The 23,127-nt window shown below is 35.4% G+C and overlaps 1 protein-coding gene and 1 long non-coding RNA gene across 3 annotated transcripts in view; one reads left to right on the forward strand and one right to left on the reverse strand.

Moving 5' to 3' along the window:
• Nucleotides 1–23,127, forward strand: part of LOC136026412 (uncharacterized) — a 411,673-nt gene that overhangs the window by 352,972 nt on the left and 35,574 nt on the right. The gene's annotated exons all lie outside the window — the stretch shown is intronic.
• LOC136026406 (guanine nucleotide-binding protein-like 3 homolog) overlaps nucleotides 1–23,127 on the reverse strand; it is a 72,162-nt gene that overhangs the window by 48,371 nt on the left and 664 nt on the right. For both annotated transcript variants that reach the window (XM_065702971.1, XM_065702970.1), the window contains exons 2-7: nucleotides 15,816–15,923; nucleotides 14,813–14,992; nucleotides 13,107–13,246; nucleotides 9,362–9,497; nucleotides 3,271–3,519; nucleotides 2,227–2,495 (exon numbers count right to left, since the gene is read on the reverse strand). In XM_065702971.1, coding sequence (XP_065559043.1) covers nucleotides 2,227–2,495; nucleotides 3,271–3,519; nucleotides 9,362–9,497; nucleotides 13,107–13,246; nucleotides 14,813–14,992; nucleotides 15,816–15,923 — 1,082 coding nt within the window. The remainder of the gene's footprint in view (nucleotides 1–2,226; nucleotides 2,496–3,270; nucleotides 3,520–9,361; nucleotides 9,498–13,106; nucleotides 13,247–14,812; nucleotides 14,993–15,815; nucleotides 15,924–23,127) is intronic.

Raw genomic sequence — 23,127 nt, forward strand, 5'->3', positions numbered from 1 at the left:
CAAATTTCATTAAGATCTGGTCACCCTTTCGTAAGTTACAAATACCTCAATTTTCAAAATACCCCCCCCCCCCCCAATTCCACCAAAGAGAACAGATCCGGTCCATTTATGTCAGTCACGTATCTTAGACAGGTTTCTACTCTTCCCATCCAGTTTCATCCTGATCTCACCGCTTTAAGTATTTTCTAAGATTTCCGGTCCCCTCAACTGCCCCCCTCCCCCAATTACGCTTGATCCGGTTGAGATTTAAAATAAGATATCTGAGATACGAGGTCCTTCTAAATATGAAGTTTCATGAAGATCCGATCACTCCTTCGTAAGTTACAAATACGTCATTTTTTCTTATTTTTCAGAATTACCCCCCCCCCCCTCCAAATTGAGCGGATCCGTTCCCATTATGTAAATCACGTATGCGAGACTTCTGCTTATTTTTCCAATCAAGTTTCATCCCAATCCCTCCAATCTAAGCGTTTTCCATCATTTTAGGTTTCCCCACCCCAAACTTCCCCCAATGTCACCAGATCCGGTCAGGATTTAAAATAAGAGCTTTGAGGCACGATATCCTTCTAAATATCAAATTTAATGGAGATCCAATCACCCGTTCGTAAGTTAAAAATACCTCATTTTTTCTAATTTTTCAGAATTAACCCCCCCCCCCAACTACCCCAAAGAGAGCGGATCCGTTCTGGTTATAAAACAAGAGCTCTAAGACACAATATCCTTCTAAACATCAAATTTCATTGAGATCCGATCACCCGTTCGTAAGTTGAAAATACCTCATTTTTTCTAATTTTTAAGAATTACTCCCCCCCCCCCAACTACCCCAAAGAGAGCAAATCAGTTCCGATTATTTATATCATGTATCTGGGACTTGCGCTTATTTTTCCCATCAAGTTTCATCCCGATCCCTCCACTCTAAGTGTTTTCCAAGATTTTAGGTTTCCCCCCTCCAACTCCCCCAAATGCCATCAGCTCCGGTCAGGATTTAAAATAAGAGCTCTGAGACACAATATCATTCCAAACATCAAATTTCATTAAGATTCAATCACCCGCTCATAAGTTAAAAATTATTCATTTTTTCTATTTTATCCGAATTAACCGGCCCCCCACTCCCCCCCCCCCCCCAGATGTTGAAATCGGGAAAACAACTATTTCTATTTCTAATTCAATCTGGTCCGGTCCCTGATACGCTTGCCAAATTTCATCGTCCTAGCTTACCTGGAAGTACCTAAAGTAGCAAAACCGGGACTTTAGGTTTCCCCCCTCCAACTCCCCCCAATGTCATCAGATCCTGTCGGGATTTCAAATAAGAGCTTTGAGACACAATATCATTCCAAATATCAAATTTCATTAAGATCCAATCACCCACTCATAAGTTAAAAATACTTCATTTTTTCTATTTTTTTGCGAATTAACCGGCCCCCTACTCCCCCCCCCCAGATGGTCAAATCGGGAAAACGACTATTTCTTATTTAATCTGGTCCGGTCCCTGATGCGCTTGCCAAATTTCATCGTCCTAGCTTAGCTGGAAGTGCCTAAAGTAGCAAAACCGGGGCCGACAGACAGACCGACAGAATTGGCGATTGCTATATGTCACTTGGTTAATACCAAGTGCCATAAAAATTTTGAACTTTATACTTGATATGTTAAATACCAAAAATGGGAAAATCTTAAACATACGGGATAGACCTTTTAGTAGCACATGAATAAAATTGTATGTGAACAGGTTATCCTACTTAAAAGTTTTTTTTTTGCTTATGTCAAGGAGGAGCCTTTTGTAATCTTGGGGAGGTCTGTGCCAAGCAAATGAGGAAATCAAAAAAAAACTAATTTGGCTAAGAGGGTGCTATTCTTTGACAGTTATACATGATTTGAGCTGCATTCTAAGCCAAATGTGACTTCGCCAAATTGACTTTTTTTGCAAAGGATCATTTTGCATAGAATCTTTCAAGCCTTAAAAGAAGAAAAGCCTTGAACGTAGAATTAGAAAACAGCCTCCCAGCTCATAATTTGAGCTTTATTTGTCCGATTTCATAAAAATTCAATGTCCTGGAAGAAGGAGGGGATGCATAAAAACTTTCCTGTGCCTTGATTCAAGCTGTACTAGATAGCTACCTTTGCTTTTCTTTTGTTTCAGTACTGACTTTAAACATGAGTTTCACAATTTTAAGCCACTTTCTTCCTCTTTTTCTAAGTCTTAGCTACGCTTTCGTCAAAGTTACTTACGTATTCCTTATTAGTTCTTCTTAAAATAGCTTCCACGGGCGTTATTGGGTCAGTCAGGGACTCTACTTTTATGGCGTTACGAAGTGCCACCGATGAATCAGACATGTTACCCGCAGCCAATACCATACCAGGACTGTCAAGTAGTATAATCTTAGAATCCAGGGCGACTTCTTGCATCGACTTGGTAATGCCAGGGGTGGCACCTACGAGGCATGCTTTACTTCTTTTTAAGCTGTTTATAATACTGCTTTTGCCAACATTTGGAAGCCCTAAAAGGAAACCAACTGCTGTTAAAACGCAGAGGAAACTTATTAAATTCAACTCAGCAGACGAAAAACGACACAAAGTATGGGGATCATCATTTTGTTTAACCCCCGTCTTCGACTCAGAAATAGAGAATTTTCCTTAATTTTAATGCTAAGCCTTTCAAATTGAAAATGGTGTCCACATATCTGATTTCTGGATAGCCACAGTTTGTATCTGTGACAACAGTTTCCTTACGTTTCCTGTGACAACTGTTTAACAGTTTCCTATAATCTCTACAGAGTAGTCAGGACAACGAGTTTTTATTGAATTTTTGAACCCAAAGAAAAAAAAATTAAATTTACCTCACCGTCTTCTGTTAACAGCTTTTACTATACATTAGGAATAATGTGCCAAAGACATTCAGACTTTTTTTCTAATTTACACATGTTGTCTCAACCAGGCCTCAACTCATCATGTTGTCTCAACTCATCTTGTCATAATATATTCGGGCTTCTCATATAATTGCGGGAAAAACCTTTGCAAAGCTGTTCTCAAAGGGAGGGTCAGTAGGGAATTGATGCCCAAGAAGATTAGGGAGTGATTGAGCACGCATCGCCCAGCTGATCCTCCCCAAGGAAAGACCTTAGTAAACAGTTTTTGAAAATTTTGTCAGAAGTGCAAAAATGCCAGATGCTACTTTTCAAGCGTAATAGCCTGTGTATAAATAACCAGTTGAATAGAAGAAGAAACACAAAATAAAAATAAATGAAATAGTTTCTAATTAATTTTCCATCTTACCAACTACACCAACACGAATCTGTGTCCTAATCCCTCTATTTTGACAATAATTTCCAAGGAGTTTCATAAGAGTGTCAGCACCAAGGCATTTAGAGGACTGGAGCTCAGAGTCAGTAACCCATGTGATTTTCTTGTTATTTCGTCCTAATCTGTTAGCCTGAGACTGCGTCGATGCTTTGAAGGCAATTGTAGGAAATTCGTTGCGAAGATATTTCAGCCATAGCTGGAGGTTCTCTTTCGGTATTAAATCTGTAAGTACAACAAACAAAATTTTACAACTAGGTTTACATATATACTATCGTAGTGCATAAGGCTATTATTGGAAGATAAATCACTTGCACTGCCCTACTATCAATACTTATCCTTTTGGGTTGTTCAGCACAAAAAATAAAAATAAAAAGAGAACTATGGTTACACAGAAAGCATAAGGCATGTTTAAAAAACTCTTCTTTTTAGTTAAATAATTTTAAGGAAGTGTGTTATCTACAGTGCTGTCACTTACTTGAAGCACTTTTACTTGAAGTACTACTTAAGTAAAATTTTCCATTACTTGTACTTGTACTTAAGTAAAAACTCTAGGGTGTACTTATTACTTGATACTTAAGTAAGATTACGAAATACTTATTACTTAAGATACTTTTAATGTACTTGTTTTTCAAATACTTTACCTTTGACACGAAAATTTTGTCAAGTTTGCCCATCTAAATGTTGTCTGCAATAAACAACTCAAGGGAATTCTAGCTGGATCCAATGCAGTGATATTTTGTCAAATTTGTTCCAGCAAATTCAGACGAATCTGACTTCAGATTTGTCACTCCATTCATAAGTTATAAGCCCTACTAAATTAAAGGAAAACTCAACTTTCTTAAGACTTGAAACCCTCTCCCCCTAGCCCTATTTGAGATAGGGTTTGTAATACCAGAACTTGATATGAGCCCTGGTCACAGGCATCTTTGGTCTAGTTTTCATTCGGATCCGTTACTCCATTTGCAAGTTATACTAAATTAAACAGAAAACTAAAATTTTTCAGGAATTAAAACCCACACCCCCTTGTTAATGTTGAGCTAATATCTTTATCTCTAAACTTGATATGTGTCATGGTCTTAGGCCTCTTTGGTGCAATTTTCATTCAGATCCATTTCTCCAGTCGCAAGTTACTCTGAATTAAACGAAAGACTGTTTTTAGCACGTAAAGCCCTCTCCCCCCCTGTTTTATTTGAGCTAGGGTCTTCATCTTTCAACTTGATGTGTCTCATGATCCTTGGCACCAAATCTGGCCATCAAAATTTTCATCCAAATCCAACCAGCGGTTCTCCCCCTTTACGTGATTACGCAGACGGACGGACTTAGGTAGCCATATTGGCTCACTGGATGCAAAAAAAGAAAACAATAGCATATCATCATCCAGGCATCATTACCTATTTGGATGGTGGAAAATATCCATCAAGATAGGTTTTTGAGATCTGTCTGTCTGTCCGCCCGTCTGTGCAATCGAGTATAGCGGGAGAACCGCCAATCAGATTTGTATTAAAATTGAACTATTTGGATTAAAATTGAGCTTAATTAGGGCGATGGGCCTTTAGGTGTTAAAAAAAAAATCGAGTTTTTCATTTAATTCACTGTAACTTGCAAATGGAGAGATGAATTTCGATGAAAATTGAATAAGATGCCTAAGAGTATATATGCCTTGAGTTCTGGGATGGAGACCCGAGCTTAATTAGGGCAAGGGGAGGGGGCTTTAAGTGCTAAAAAATTGAGTTTTTTGTTTGACTCAGTTTAACTTGCAAATGAAGTAATGGATCTCAATGAAAGTCAAGCCAAAGATGCCAAAACCATAAGACACATAATGTTTGGTGATGAAGACCCTAGCTTAATTAGGGGGAGGGGCTTTAAGTGCAAAAAAAAAGTTGAGTTTTTCATTTAATTCAGTGTAACTTGCGAGAGATCGATGGATCTCAGTGAAGATTGAACCAAAGGTGCCTAAGACCGTGGCAGGCATCAAGTTTTGAGATGAAAACCATAGCTCAAATAGAACGAGGGGGAGTGTGTTTTAAGTGCTGAAAAAGTCAAAGCTTTTGATTTAATTTAGTATAACGTGCGAATGGAGCAACGGATCCAAATGAAAGCTAGACCAAAGATGACTAGAATCAGGGCTCATATCGAGCTCTGATATCACAAGTCCTATATAAAATAGGGCGAGGGGTAGGTGGTTTCAAGTTTTAAGAAAGTCGAGATATCATGTCTCAGAGCTCTTATTTTATATTCCGACCGGACCACGTGACATTGGAGGGGGAAACCTAAAATCTTGGAAAATGCTTAGAGTGGAGGGATCGGGATGAAACTTAGTGGGAAAAATACGGGATTGACATAAACAGAACGAATTCACTCTCTTTTGAGGAGTTGGGGGAAGGGTTAATTCTGAAAAATTAGAAAAAATGAGGTATTTTTAACTGACGAAGGAGCAATCGGATCTTGAATTTCATCGGATGAAATTTCATATTTAGAAGGACCTCGTAACTCAGATCTCATGTTTGAAATCCTGACCGGATCCAGTGTCATTGGAGGGGATTTGGGGGGGGGCGAAATCTTGGAAAACACTTAGAGTGGAGTGATCAGGATTAAACTTGGTGGGAAGGATAAGCACAAGTCCTAGGTACGTGATTGACATAACTGAAATGGATTCGCTCTCTTTGGGGGAGTTGGAGGGGGTGTTAATTCGGAAAAATTACAAAAATTGAGGTATTTTTAACTTAAGAGCGGGTGACCGTTCGTGAAGTATTTTTGAATTTGATATTAAGAAGGAACTCATGTCTAGGATCTCTTATTTTCAACTCCGGCCAGTTCTGGTGACATTGGGGGAGAGTTGGAGGGGGACACAGGAAATCTTGGAAAACACTTAGAGTGGAGATATCGGGATGAAACATGGTGGGTAGAATAAGCAAATGTCGTAGATACGTGATTGACGAAACCGGACTGGATCTACTATCTTTGGGGTAGTTAGGGAATCCAGTGCTTTGGCGAGTCCGGTACTTCTGGACGTGCTAGGACAATGAAAATTGATAGGCGTATCAGGGACCTGCACAAATTGACTCGATTTGGGAATGTTCGATTAGCAATCACCATCAACAAAGCTCAAGGGCAATCATTGGAATAAGACACAGGGACACAACTACAATGGCGCGTAACTAATATGGCGCGTAACGGCTTGCGCGCGCGGAGGGGGCTTGCGGGGGGGGGGGGCGTTTAGGGGGATTGCGGGGGGGCGCGAAGCGCCCCCACCAACTAGGTGTTGGGGTGGCGCTTCGCGCCACCCCAACAGCCTATATATATATATATATATATATATATATATATATATATATATATATATATATATATATATATATATATATATATATATATATATATATATATATATATAAGTTTACACAGGTTCACAGGGACACAACTATCTATATTCACAGGTGGGACAGAGGGACACAGCTACAATGGTGCGTAACTAATATGGCGCGAAAAAGCTAAAAAAAGAAAAAACCTAAAAAGAAAAAAACTTAAAAAAAGGAAAAAAATAAAAAAGGTAAAAAACTAAAAAGAAAAAAAAAACGGGACACAAATGATGACCGGGACAAAGGGAATATAAATGACGAACGGGACACAGGGACACAACTACAACGTTATACACATAGAATAAATATATACACATAGAACAAATACTTGAAGTAGTACTTGAAGTAATACTTAAGTACAATTTTGGCAAGTACTTGATATTTGATACTTAAGTAAGAATTTGGAAAGTACTTATTACTTGATATTTAAGTAAAAAAACAATGAGTACTTAATACTTGATACTTAAGTAAAAATTTGGAGTACTTGTTGCAGCACTGGTTATCTATGGTTCTTTTTTGAGAACTTTCAGGGGAAGAGTTTATAGTGACTTTCTCAACGATTTTTTTTTACTATTTTAATTCCTTTTTCTATACAGTTCAATCACCCCTTGCAAATTACTTCTTTGCAGGTGTACAAACATACTCCCTGCAAACAAAACAGGTCAAAGCAATTTGAAAGGGCACATACGTACCACCTCCCACAGGATGAGTCATTCAAATCGCATCTATGTCAAAGAGACGAACCACATGGTAAATATAACTGGATAGTATAAAAAACTTGAGAGCCGCGGCTAATTTGACTAAAATCAAGACAGATAGTCCCTGTGAGAGGCAAAGCTGCCCTAACTTTTAAAGAGTTGTATCAAAATAATTCTTTTCCCTTCTTGATGATCATGTCTATGATTTATCCTAGGGCAGAACTAAGATTAAGTATACAGTAATGGTTATTCAAATAGCCTATCAGTTCTCTGAGCCATTTGAAAGCAACTGGAGACTAAAAATGATTCGAAAATTTATGACTGACCATATCCACAGGACTTGCAGGCAAGTCGGCGACTGAGATTGTTCATATTATATGAGCTTTGTGTACTGGGAAAACCCAATGGAAGTGCATGGGAGTGAGTATTTCGTGTACTATATGGAATCATATAGCAACAAAGACAGTCAAACAAACGGAAATAAGGGAATCTTACCACGAAAAAATTACTTGTCGTTCATGTAAAATATACCTAAAGATTAAATGATTCAATTTTAAAATTTAATTAAATCTATGAATTTAAATGTATCTACTGCTGCATCTAATTTAGGAATTATATCTATTTTTCAGAAATTCCAGACAAGATTAAAGAAATTTGAACAAACATAATTTACGCAAGTGGTCTTCAAGCACAATTTAATTATCGGATTTAAGAATGAACTTTTTAGTTTCATCATCCTAATCGGTTCTATTTTTACTATTAGGTATATTCTTACTGCCGTTCATCAAAGAATTGGAGTAAAAAGCAGAACTCAATAGGGCTGCCGCTCCTTGTGATTTATTCCAAGATCTTGGAATTTTAGCCCTGAGCTTAGAATTTCGGGAAAAGTCTAGAGATTAGTTATTACCCTTAAAAAAGTATATGGAATGCATATATTATTGCTATTTTACATCTTGGGACCTTTTTTTATCCAAGTCTTGGGATTTTTGACAAGTCTTATGGGAAGCTGTTACATTTTAAGTGGCAGCACTGGAACGCATTCAACTTGCCAAAGCTACATTTAAATATGGAAGTTTCACGAAAAAACTGCAATAGAGCTTTAGCAAAATGCGAGATTTCTAGTGCGTCAGGTAGGCAGAGCAAATGTTTTTTCGACAATGCCGGGGGGAGGGTCAGCCAGCCCTTCAGAAATGCACTTAAAGAGAAAGTTAGCTAGGGATTTAGTGATAGTCACATTGAAAAAAAAATGCTTCAAATGGTACATTTGACACCTCTATTTTCAGCAAATCATGTAATAAAACAAATATTCAAAGAACTAACTATTGCAAGAAGGTAACTGACCTGTGTGCAATGATTTCACTAGTGAAATAATTAATTTATACATAAGAAAAAGAAAGAAAAAAAAAGAGAAAAACCAAGCAGAAGAAGAAAAGAAAAGAGAAAAAAAAAATCAGAGCCCAGCATGAATGAATATAGCGCACGGCTAAAGTACATATCAGTTAAGAATTATTTAATTATCTTAAGGAAAGGTTGCGAACAATTGAAGTAATAATGAAAAAAATGGGTGTAATATTTGAAAGCCCGTCCTTTTGCATCTATTAGAGCAATTATCAAAATCAGTGAGTTACATCTCATAAACCGTAAATTGGCGTAAGCTTTAAAAAACGTCTTTTTGTAATAGGAAAAAGTGCATATACGTGCTCTTACTTTTAGACGGATTCGAAAGAGCATTTTTAAAAGAGAAATTAATATTATTTTCTCGCTTCAGGATGTTTTTTGAACTGATTTTGAAAGGTATTCTTCACCCAAACAACCCCTCCCCACTTAGTACCAGGAGATAGTTCAACCTTCTATAACCAACATGCATTATTGCTTTTGCGTGGTCTTGGGTTAGCTGTACAATATTTTGAAATTGGTAGAGCCATATATATTGTTAAGAAATGAGGAGCCCCTTAAATATCCCCATTTCAGTTTGTTCTAATTCCAAACGGTTTTTTTTAAACCTACCAGCTTTATTCAAAACCAAAACTAGTCTTTTGTTTGGTCCTGACTCGACAACTGCCTTTTCAACGACACTGGAACGAGTTCCCAAAGGATCTCGGGCATCTAAGATCTCAAGAATTACATCCGCTGCTTCAACAACCTGTCAAAATTGCAAAATATTAACAGAAATAAAAAGAATTGCCCCAACAACTAACAACAAAACGACATACCGACTGGCACTTCAAAGAAGACCCATGCAGGTTGTTATCTCATCATAACCAAGTGAGAACCATGGATAACCTATTACCTAACTAACTTCACAAACATTAATATAAATAATATTTTATTTTTAGCGCGAGAAAACATCATAGACATGTGAGACACTTGGGTACAGCGACTTATAGACACAATATTTTAAGTCTAAAATATATCTCCCGCTCCCAACTAATAAAATTTATTATTTAATCTGGAATAAAAAAAAATGTGAGAAATGACATTGTACAGACACTTGGGTACAGCAAATTTTAGATACAATATTTTAAGTAAAAAAAAATAACTCCCTTTACCAACTAATACAATTTGTTATTATTTCTGAAGTGTTCCAACTTTGACAATGAAAGTCAAACAGATCAAACAAGGCAGAAACCACTAAACTGTATAGTTTAGAAGCAACTGAAGTTAATTGATAAGCCGTTTGTAACACTGAATTCGTTTTTTGATGGAAATCGATCCAGCCAAAAAATGGAAACACGATCATTACCAAAAAGCACAACAATGTCGTCAGCTTGGTCCAATAACATTTGTTTACCGTAGAGAAAACAGCAACATCACCCAAGCTCATAAAATTCTTAAGGCCGATTCACAGTAAAATTTTACTAAATCCAACATTTCCCTCTCATTTATTTTGAGCGAATCAGAGTATCCCAAAGAATTTTACAGCCGAAGTCCCAAGAAAAATCGGATTGGCTCAAATTAGCGCTAGCTAAATCTCAGCATTAGTAAAACCTTATTGCGATTGGGCCTTTACGAGTTCCTATGCTTGATGGCTTGATAAACTTCTCAAAGTAAAAAAACTAGCTGATTCAAGGAGCAAAATAAGCAAGACATACTCTTTCTAAGAAGCTAATGAAATATGCTGTTGCGGCCGTTTCAGCAAAAACATTACGATCATTGGTACAAAGAAAGGGTATTAACCCGCGGAAACACTATTGTGAGGTATCTGGGTTCCCAACAGGTGCTCCAAATTCAATCTTACTTTAGAGTAGTCAGGTGAACTAATATAAAATCCCTATTTTACTTCGAGTCAGGGTAGAATACAATTTGAAATAGATAAATTTATAAATTAAATTTTGTTCCAAGGAAGATTTAAGTTACGGCCAAGCGTAGATTTGTTCTTTTCGGTCCTAAAAACTGAAAATAATAAAATTGATTTTGTACATCTCTTGTTTAGGGAACAAACATTACAGATACCCAATTTGCTACACATCAACAGAAGAACACACCCTACAAATTATCCTGCGTACTCGCCTTCTAAAAGTTTAGAGGAGGAAATGGATGTAGCTGCTAAAAGTTTCAAAATTTCATTAAGACATATTTCTTTCATTTTTAGCTTTTCATTTTTTCACGCTGGATAACGGCTCCAGTTTGATGCCATTTCCAAACAAATACGATTTTTTGGACTTGTCATTCAAAATAAACATGCATTACAAACGTTTGCTGGGGAATTCTTTCCTTCACAGATATTTCCATAGAGAGTCTTTTTCAACTTAAATTTCTAGATTCAGCAGAAAAATTCAATCTTTTTAATAGTAAACGAAAAATTCAAACAGGTTCTTTTTATTGAACTAATTTTCATATGGTACATATTAAAAAAAACGTGTTTACGAAACTTAGAAAGATCAGCATTTGGACACTTTATTTTCAAGTGATCTTTTTTAATTAACGAATTTTAATAGTCTTTATTTTGAAGAAAAATTATTTTAAAGGCACAAAAACTCTAAGCACAGCAGACTAGTACTTTATTGATACTGAATTCATCAAATTTTGATGTCTTGAAAAGATTATATATCTATAAAAATAGGCGAAAAAAAAACAGGTTCCAGCCTGCTATAAATTACATTTGGATGTCTAAACATATTCTTGCTGTAAAGAAAAATAAAACTTGGTTCTTTTTTGGGGGGGAAGGGTCTCAAAGAAACGAAATACTTCAGATACGTATGGAAATCTCATCAAAGACACGAGAAGATCAAAGATAATAATTTGATTATTCTGATCATAAATAAGAATTTAATCAAAGAAACGAAATAAACCAAATATTGGAAACGAACAAAAACGTCGCGGCCGTTATATTAGTATTTTTCTTCCTTTTTCACAGCCACTGAATAACCTATTTTTTCTTTAATATCTTTCATTTTTTTGTTTCGTAGCGTCCCACACTGTTCTGGAATGGGATCATTAAAAAGACTTTAAATCTTTGCAAGTTTTTAGGGAGGATTTCAAAGCAAACAGACACAAAACTGTTAAAGACAGACACGAAGGTACGCAGTTCAGTCCAATTATCCAGAGACTGGCAAGCCAAGAAAAGAGTACTTGAAGAACAGTTTCACCTGAAGTTACAGTTCGATCTGGAATGATCTTTCTGGGGCAGTTATCCCAAAAGTCTGTTGACTATTTGACAGGAAGATTCAATAGTCATCTAAATATCTCGACAAAAGACTACCGGCAAATCAGTTACGTAATTAGACCTGGCACTGCGAATTGAATAAAATAAAGCAAAGACCTTAAACAGGATAGAAAGGAAGGGGATTGCTTGCATGTTTACCCGTCAGGAACTTTGGCGCTGCAGCGACTTTATAAAATTAATAAAACCTGATTAGTGACTGGTAAGATATACCAACTTTTAATATAGATACTGCATAATACATTTTATAACATCATTACTTCTTTTCCTTCATATTTTAGCCTTCCTAGCAACTTTGATTCAACCTTTGGCAATAGAACTATTGTCAACCCTCATAATTTGTCAAGGATTATTAACTAAGCAAATAAAATACTTGTAGGATAGTGAGTCTGATTCTTACTCAACTCACAGATATTTCAGATCAATAAGATTATTGACTCTCACTTATCCCACCATTGATATTAAAAACATAAAATAGGTGTTTCAAAGGATCCTACAAGACACTTTGGACAATGTTTTCCAATTCATTTACTTATCCATCACCAAGGCTGGATTAAGACTCGACTAGAAAGGGAATCATTGAAACATCTAAATAAGAATCAAAGTGACCCCCTAATTGAGGCTTTGTATCGGAATGTTCAACTTCAGATTGACAGTCTTACCTCTAAGAACAGGAGGGGGGGAATCAAGACAGATTTTTTTTTTATTTATTCAGTTAAATATTATGCACCGCTAAATTCTTTCTAAATTAGCAATTATGCATATGAACACACGACAGCTTTTTTCTTAACAAAATTTAACAGAGTCGGCTGTCCCATATAAAATGTATACGGCGGTATTCTGGGGATATGTATATAGTATTGAGATGTAGGCTTCCCCCAAAACTTATCTTGTATTTTAACCAGTTCACACATTTAATATATTGTATCCATGCTTTCCATTTATATAATAGCTATATCTTTTCCATAGTTGACGCCTACCCGAAATAAAAATTCTGGATATTCCCTTCGAAATAAAAAGCTAATATCAAAACAAAATAATAATGATGATAAAAAAGAGAAAGAAGGTTATAAGCCTATATAATCTCACCTTTCGAAATTCCTTGTAGTATGCTTTGGCTGAATTATCGGCTAATTCTCCTTTGTCTTGGGATTTCGGAAGGACTGAACCACTTTTTGCTTCAAATACAGTGTCCCTACTCTCTGCACTTTTAACTAAATCTTCCAATCCTAAAAAAAAAGAAAAAAGGTATAGCCTTACAATAAATAGAAATCCAAAGAAAAGATAGAGCATTTAACAACATTGTCTATGTATCTTTCTTTACATATATAAAATTGAATGTATGTCTGAGTGTGTTCTAAATACATTATTAAACAGTTCATCAGATCGACAAGAGACTTAAAGAGCTTTTCAAGTACACCCTTGGAAAGGTTTTTGGCATATTTTTTCTCCCCCCCCCCCCCACCTCCTTCCATCTTTCAAGGCCTTCTTATTACTTTTGATGATGACTGAAAATAGAGACACCTCAACACAAATAACGCGTTTTCCAGGGTAGAATTGTCAGCGGGTATTTTTCAAATACTTTCCAATTTAAAAATATGATTGTTGTTAATACGTGGGGGGATTTTTTTGCTGAGGGAGAATTTTCCGCGGGAGGAAGTTCTCCATAGGAGAATGTTTTCTGGGTGAAAGGAAATTTTCCTTGAGTTTTATTTTTTTAAGATTGCAGCAATGCGCGACAGATAAGCTAGAATTATATAAAATGGATCATCCAACAATATAATCTATCTTTACGTTTGTTTCACATTTAATTCATCAAACGCGCAATTTGGTAGTGTTTAAGTGAATTAAAAAGCAGCCAATCCAGCAAAAGTTTTTACTAGAGTAGGCTAAAGGCGAGCGCCGCTATAAACTAAATGGAATCGATTTTCGGTTCCGCTATTATCTCCTTTTCTCTTGACAAGATTAATATTTATATGAAGTAGTATCTAGTACTAGCTATTCATTTTGCTTCTATTTCTCCATAAGCTACTCCATCAATCATGGACCTAGCTAAACCTACAAAGAGTTGGAATGGGGGCAGTCCCCATCCCCCCAAAAAATAAAAATTGCATTCTTCTCATCCCCATCTCCAAAAAAAATTCTCCAAAAACGTTATTCTCCCCTCCCAACTATTGGGAGCAGAGAATAAATCTTACCAGTTTTGAAAAAAAAAAAAAAAAAAAAAAAAAAAAAAAACACGACAAGTTGTCCAATTCCTTTTCCTTTGCCGAATTTCCTTTGAGATTAAAGGTTGGACCGTCATAATACATAAACTCGGGGTAAAAAAACCGATGGAATATATTGTGAAACATTATAAGTGAACTCGGGAAAACAGGCCAAGTGCAGTATTAAAAGAAAAATTAGCCCTTTACAATACTGTTTTGATACCACTGCATCAGAAACAATAGTTTTAACATACTTTGGGGCCCTGAAGGCAGTTTAGGGGGTTTCTGAAGGACCAGTAAATTGATATTTCTCCAGGCTGGTCCCAGCATTACATCCCAGCAGCTTTAGATGCGACGCAAGGACTTTCTTTAGTCAGGAATCATCGTTATTCAATAAATTTGTGAGCAAATAAATATGGGAGGAGGGTAATATTGCTGTGATTTCAGGAGGATGGGCACAAATTGGAAAAAACACTGGCGAATTAGATAGGAAAAGTAAAAAGTCAAAGTAAAAATCTTGAGATCCGGAGGGAGAACAGGCTTACAGTCAATGCCGTTTCCTGTGTATTTGCCTACTCAGAAAGGTACCTTTGGATGCGTTGAACTCCGCTTCTTTAGCAGCTTTTCTTTCTGCCCTGTTCTGTTCCTTTCTCTGCTGCTTCTCAAGCTCTTTTTGCCTTCTTTGTTGCTCTTCTTCAATAAGGACCTTCTCTTTAAAGGGACAATCATTGGGAACTTTGTACAATTTATTCCTGTTTAGTTTTCTGACTAAAAATAAAAACATAATGGTTAAAGGCGAGATACATGCGTGAAACAGGTAACAGAGAAAATTGATATTTTGTCTTCTCTGTATCTGCAACTAACATAACTAATTAATAAGAAAAAACTAATGAATAATGAGGACTGCAAAATCATTTTTTCACCTGTAAAAGATATTGACAGCATAAAGAGGAAACTAATCTTTCTTTTATCTTCTATCAAAGGTTATGACCTTAAGATGTTTTTTTGTCATCTTTGCTTTACTTTTTTCAGTTATCTTCGTTTCTATTAGCCTTGCGAAGGTGGTTTTAGGGGAGACAGAGGGGACACTTACCCCGGGCGCAGAAATTAAAAAAAAAATAATATAACGGCTTTAAACATTTTGTAATTTTGAGATTTTTTTTACTAAAATAAAGTAGAGGGCACAGTTAATAAATGAAAATAATTAATAAATTATTAATTAATTAGTAAAATAAATAAAAACTAATTTGATCACTAAATTAAAATAGTTATCAATAAAAAGTTTGAATAGTTAATTAAAAATCATTAGGAATTTGGTCTAAATTTGTTTCTAGAATCCAAAATTAGGACTAGAATTCAAAAAGTTTGCAGTCAAAAATAAGTAAGCAAGCCATTTATAAATAGTCAGCAACATGCAGGTATGGTCCGCGAATTGATGTTATGCAATTGATTAACATATTAACGTAAATTCATATTATTATCAAAACAGGAGAGGAAGCATTGATACAGAAAACAAAACTTCATCCAATTACAAAATTTTAACTATGGTCATACCTAAAATAGAATTAATAATATACAACACTACACTTACATTTTTCAGGATTCTTCCTCATCTCTCTTTTAAGCTTCTTTCTTGACTCTTTTGCTTTTTTTCTGATAGTTGCTCTCAACTTCAAAGGGACACGACGACTTTTTGTCCCTATAAAATATGAGTTGAAAAAACAAACCTATACCCACGCGCACATACACATCAACATCCCTTTACAAAAAGTAAAAAAAACAACTTAAGGTAAAATACAACTTTCTTGTGTTTTAACCCCTATTCCTCCCAAGAAAAGTACCTGTGTGACCCTACATAGGTGGACACAAGTCTGATAGGAAGAATCACAAAACTGCTCAAGGCTATGGTGAATGTTGGCATTTTCTAGGATGAAATGTGCAAAGTTACGTTTGAATGGGTGAATTTACCTTAGAACTCATTTTTTCTAAGGCAAATGTCAGCTGCCACAAAATCTATGGTTTTAGGCTTACATTCGAATGTTTTTGATTAAATGTATAGATTTTGGCTTTCTAAGAGAACAACAAATAAATTCAAAAACACAAAAGGCATTTGGCTGTTTGGCTTTTAAATTTGGATTTTTATATGACTTTATCTCTACTCCAAAAAAAGTATTCAAATAGATATTATTTTATTTTATAATTTTAGGACGTTTATTCAAACCTTTCTTCTCAGAACTAAAATATTGCATTCTGAATTAGGCAAAATTTGAATATCAAATCAAGATTTCTGATCAGCTATAATTTCATGCAATAGTAATTATAGATAGATGGATATACTTATTCAGCAAGAAACGTCATCGGGTTCCCCTTGCAATGCTATATGGCCAGGAATGGAGGAAGATTAGCAAATAATCTTTTGCACACAAAAAATGATGGCTGGTGGCTAATGGGGAGAATTTTAAATCATAGGGATTGAAAAATCTTTGCATTATTCTGGTTCTGATAAATCATCAAATGCCTACCTTTTTGTTAAAATGTTGTCAATGAAGACAACATTGAAGGGGCCAAATGCCCCATTTGGTCCTCAATTCATACAGATTGATCTTTGCATTATTCCAGCTCTAACAAGATGCAACATAACTAACCTTCTGCCAAAAATTTGGTGGTGGGATGCTGGAGGAGCCATGGGTCCATTATTTGCCAACAACAATACCAACTGTAAACCTCACACAATGTATCTTCAAACAAGGTGTAAAATGCCTACCCTTCCTCGAAAAGGCAGCAATGTGAAAGGGTTGGTTTGGAGGTACTTAGGCCTACTTTGTGAATCAAATCACACATATTGCATGTAGTTTGATGATTCTGGTTCAGTAAAGGTGCCATGTGCCTAAGTTCCTACCTGGAGTCAAAAACCCTGGAAGGGTCACAGGCCCCTTACATTTGTAGTTATATAATACAGTCACGAGAAGATCCAATTATATAGAGATGGTGACCACAGGACAGCTTTAAGACAAGGTGCAAGGCAACCAAGCGCTTGAGACAATGGTTGGTAGATTATGGAATCACAGACAAAATTTGGAACCGAATATTTCTATTGATAAACATGGAATTTACATTTATGTTACTTTGCCAATGAAGTGACTGAAGAATGGAAGGTAAAGTGAATTACTTGAAACTTGTCAGCAAGAACCTACAACAAAGGAGACTTTCCTCAAGAAATTTTTGACTACAGACCCTTCCTGTACTAGCTCAGTTTCCATAGTTTGGAGAATCTCCAGCATTTGAAATTATGAAGACTGCTAGTGCTTCAGGTGTCAAACACAGTGGTCTACAGTTTATTAGGCAATATTGTAGCTAAGTGCCTACTAAAATTTCAAATTGACTAAGGAGCTTTGGTACAAAAGGTAGTTGGACTTGGAAAGTGCATATACCACTTAAAACCTGGAGCTTGGCACAAGGTACAATTTATGAGCCAAATCCTAACTTGATGCAAGAACAATTTAAGTGCAGATAAATGGAAAAGACTGATGTCAATTATAAGGTGAAATGGTCCCACGTGCCCCCTCCTCCTAAAAAAATTGTCTTATACCCCTTCTAAATTTTTAAAAACACGGGTTTTATTTGACATTGGATAATATTTCTCTATAGATTTCTTGTTGAAAAATAAACAACAAAATTGCCCCCCCCCCCAATTTCTATAAATAAACACCACTTATTTAAAAATGATGCAAGTTAAAGCTGCAGGAGTTTGTGGGCTTGGTGCAAAAGCAAGCTAAGCAGTGATTTTTTAGATTCAAGTCTACACTCAGTGCAAAAACTAGCTAAGCCTTGAATCAGTGTAAAATAATCCAGTAATAATTTTTTTTAACATGGACAAAAATGAGAAGTTGCAATATTTGTTGATAATCTAATGGTCTTAGAGACAAGTTTCAAAAATTTAAAAACTAGCCCAATGGACATATTGGAATCAATATCAGACAAAGCTGTTACTAATGATATGAGAGTCAATCCTTTAAAGTCAACAGTTTTATATCAATTTACTTTAAACTTCCCCTCTTTCTCTTGCCCAATACCCCATAAATGTCTGTCACCACTATGAAACTACTGGGTGTTACCATCTCAAGTAACTTAAAATGGGATTGCCATAATTAATGACATTTTAAAACATGTAAATGCTGCCCTTAAAAAATTCGAGTGTCCTAAATCGTATTGTTTGAGGATTTTCCTCTCATTTGTATGCCCAATCCTCGAGTACACCTGTTCTGTTTTGCATCCTGGCATCTATATTGAATTATCAGACAGAATAGAGGCAGTCCAAAAAAGGTACCTAAGAATTATCTTCAATGATAGTAAAGTGCCTTATATTTCCCTTCTTTGGAGAGCCAATCTAGTCACCCTTAAGGAAAGGAGAGAAAACATTTTTTTACGTTTCAATAACAATGCCTTACATAATCGTTGGCCAACTACCCTTTTCCCCAGTCAATAGTAACCCCTTTGACCCCACCTCCCAAGTTCTGCTTCAAAAAAAAATCCCCCTCTTACACCAATAAAAGCTTCCACTGAAAGATATAGAAAAACTTTAATCCCTTACATAATTGACATATTAAATCAGTGAATCTCCTCAACCCCCCCCCCCCCCTAATCCCTTTTACCTTAGAATATTAATCTTCACTATGCAATTTTTGAGCTTCTTTTTTGTCAAATGAATAAATTGTTTTTGCTTTAATTATTTTATTTCCTTTTTAGTTTTACAAGTATTTATTGTTTTGACATTTTGCTGATTTGACATTAACCTTTCATTACTATGAGTTTTAATTGTTTTTGAAATTTTTACGTATTTGACATTGAAACTTTTATAATTTTGTTGTTGTTGTTTGTATTGGTTCTTTTTTGTTTATAGAAGGGTGAATTTGGCCCATTCGGGCTTGTGACAGTTGTTTTTCAGTAATAAATCGTATTTTATCTCTTATCTTATCATGCAAATCAAGACCTAGGGTCAGGCTTGGTGCAAACGAATATCTCCAAGTTTGAGTCAAGGGACTTTGGCAATATGAATGAAAAATAAAGTCCTGACTTGATACAAAACATGCCAAGTTCTGAATTGGTGCAAGAACAAGCTAAGTTCTGGTTCGGTGCAAGTATAAGATAACTCCTGATTTGGTGCAAAAATAGGCAGAGTCCTAACTCAAAGCAATAACTAGCAAAGTCCTCCAAACATTGTTTTCTCCCCTAAAAATATACCTGTATTTTTTTCAGCTGAGCACTAACAGTGATTTTCTGTCACTCTATTCTATTAGGGCTGCATTTTTTATACATATATTTTTACTGCTACCATTAACAACAACTAACCACAGAACCAAGCCACCTGAGGCTAACAAAGCTACGCACCATCCTCCTCCATCTCAATCTATTAAAAGCCTCTCTCTTTACAACCTCCCAGAAAGGACCAATTTCCCTTTAAACATCCTCCCACCCCAACTGAGGACAACCTGCTTTGTTTAGCCTTAGATGGTTGGTCAAAAAGAACAATCTTTGGCAATCTGCCATCTTTCATCTGCATAATGTGCCCTAGCCATTTCAACCTTTCTCTCATTATAGCCATAGAATACAATTGAACCACACTTTTCATACAGCCTATTGTTTAAACTATGGTAAGTCAGTTGGGTACCCAAAACAAATCACAGGCAATTTCTCTTGAAAACATCAAGCAAATCTTCCCCTGTTTCTAGAAACACCCATACTTCCAAACCATATTGACCAATCCCATCAATTTAGCTTCCAATATTCTAATCTTGGTTCACAGACTTATCTTTCTATTCTTCTAAACTTTTTCCAACTGTGAAAAAACACCTCGGGCCTTGGTTATTCTACTTTCAACATCATCACTGCACCCACCATCTTTACTAATAATACTACCAAGGTAAGAAAAGCTGTCCACTTGATCAATCTTTCTGTTAACCAACGTCACCTTTTGATCTTCATTTATTCCTAGCATTAGCAACTTAGTCTTTTTAATATTAATTCTCCAACTTATTCTAGCATCCTGAACTCACAAAACCTCTAAAAGTTCATTCACGTTGCTTACACTTTCATCTAGGATGCTTGAGTCATCAGAATAATCTAAGCCCCAGGGAGTTTTACTTCCCCATTTGATTCCATGTTCTCCCCTTGCCTTTCCTGTGCTCCTTAAGAGAAAGTCCATCAAAACAATCCATATAAATAGGGATAGAACATAACCGTGCTTAATTCCTGAATTAATACAAAACCAGCTACTAGCCTCAGTTCATACCTTTACCACAGCAGTGTTATTCTTGTAAAAACTCTTAAAAAGGGTTTAAAACTTTTAATTTCCATTTAAAAGTTTCAATGATACTGTTAGCTATTATAGAGCAGTGCAAAATCTAAGACCAGGCCTTGTTTTATCTGGTTCTTTTTTTTGGGGGAGGGGGTAAATTTTAAGACAATTCTGTTACTTGGGTTATCTTATATAGGGACAAGCTGAACAATTACTTAATGCCTCTTGAAGCCCTATCCAAATTTAAAATCATTCCAATTGTAAATCCAATTAAAACCCTTAAATGGACCATACAGTAACATCTAATTCCTGAAACTTCTTGACAAAAGTAGTGACAATAAAAGATGGCCTAGTGACATTTCAGGTATCAGTCTAAAACTGGGTCTATTGAGAAGGAAATATGTTTAGAAAAAATTGTATTTGATAATATACAGAAAAATTGTACTTAATACATTTTTAAGGTACTTCTGCTATAGGCCTACATCATGACCAGCCCCCATAATGTACAAAACATATAGTTAAAATAATGTAGCTAGAAGACCAGTTGATCATTTTTTCAGCTATTAATGGAACTTTTTAGTATTTTGATTTCCCTAGGTTAAAAAGGTAATACTATTTGTATTATCTTTTTTGGTATTATCTTTGCAAAATAGAGGCATTACTCAATTTTAAAAACCAATAGGTAGAAGTTCTCTTAACACAAATGAATTCCAGTTTTGTATAACACCATTTAGTTTAGGGCCCATAACACAAGTTTCATTTATAATAAATAGACTATATTGAGAGCAGGGGCTAATTTAGGTCCAATCCTCTGGCACTTCAAACTTATTTCAATTTCTGGACATTCCCTAATCAATTATCTTTTTTTCTTTTTTTGCAATTGTTATCTCCCTTCCCAGGAAAAAAGAATTGTTTATGACTTCCAATTTATTTTTATACATATATACCCTCTGCAAACACACTCATTCAGCAGGAGTGAAAAATAAAATAAAGAATGCCAAGTTTGTTCCCTTCCATGTCAGCATAGCCATTAAAATAAACCATTGTTGATTTTGCACTTTGTTTATTGTAGTGACAATAGACAGCTGGGTTGCTTTTGACATTTGACAATACAACTATAAGCACCATAGAATAAGTTAGTAAATATGTAAATTATCTGTAAAATATATAAAAATACTCCTAAAATAAGTAAAATGTTAATTTTGTGGGGGAGAAGTAATGAAAAAATCCATAAAATACTCAGTTTATTGTTTACAACACTGGATTAAAGTATAGCTTAGTGGAAACACCTTCAAAATATATTAACTACAACTTTTCTGCATATGATGTAGTAAGAATTGTTTTTATAACATATTTCCATCTCAATAGCCCCAATTCTAGACTTATAGCCTATTTCATTCCTTTTTATGTTCATAAAAAGGCCATACCCATAAAACAAAGCCATACCCAGAGGGTTGGCTCCCAAGTTTCAACCTTGCCCTAATTTTTTTTACTTGTAAAAAGTAACAAAAATACATATAAACAAATTGTTCCTTTGTTAAGTACTTTTTTTCACCCCTCCTCCCCCCACTGCCCTGTTGTAGCACCATAGTAATCAAATATGCTGGCATGTTTGATACTACATCAACATGACAAAAATTAAAAAAGCCTCTTGTTTCATGAATAAATATTGAAAGTTTCCATAGATTAACATAAAGGTTGGACAACTCAGAAACTATGACACTGCTATAACACTAAATTGTATAAATTAATAGTCATACCCAAGCAGACTAATATCAAATATGAAATGCTAAATTATGTGCCTAGTGAAAGGGAATCACCAAGATATGGATTTGATGGCGCAATGTTGAGCTCATTGCTTCTGAGCTACAAAACCACCAAGCTAGTGGATTTAATTAAATATTTACCAAGTTGTGAATCAAATTAAAAGTACTGGTGGGGTGGAGTTTCATAGGATGAAACAGAATTATATTTTTCTTAAGGATTTTGTTTTTGGATCTTTGTATAGGCAAATTGTTCTATGTTACTGTCAATCAAATTATGGGGAGAATAAGCAGCATACAGACACCAGACTACCTGTTAATAAACATAAAAACAATATATTGTACAAATCACAAGAAGAATTGCTAAGGATAACCTGCACCTAGTTGTAATTTTGAGTGAGAAACCCCTTAAGTTCAACATTCTCATCTCTATTTACCCCTGTTTAAAGGCCTTTAGATAAGACATTTCAAAACATGGGGCTTGTTTAAATGCCTACATTCCAGTCTTAACTAGCCTATACCATAAAAGGTAATAATTGTTGTTCAATGTTGGTGTTGTAATTATGGAATATAGTAGCTTAAAAAACAGTGAAAAGTTGACTTTTTATAAGGTGAGCAAGGATTTATACTTTTAATAGTGATATAAGATCAAATTTGACCAAAATATAAGTTGTGATGCACAAAAAGTTTCATTATATTTAGCAGGGGGGAGGTTGTATAGTTTTGGACCTCAAATTACTTTCCTGGGATGTGCTTTTATTTATAGACCTATCCCTGAAAATTTCAATTCCCTAACCCAATAACTTTCCAAGATAGCAAGAAGTCAATCAACTAGAATTTTATGG

The sequence above is a fragment of the Artemia franciscana genome, chromosome 4 (assembly GCF_032884065.1).
Source record: "Artemia franciscana chromosome 4, ASM3288406v1, whole genome shotgun sequence".
NCBI classification, from domain to species: domain Eukaryota; kingdom Metazoa; phylum Arthropoda; class Branchiopoda; order Anostraca; family Artemiidae; genus Artemia; species Artemia franciscana.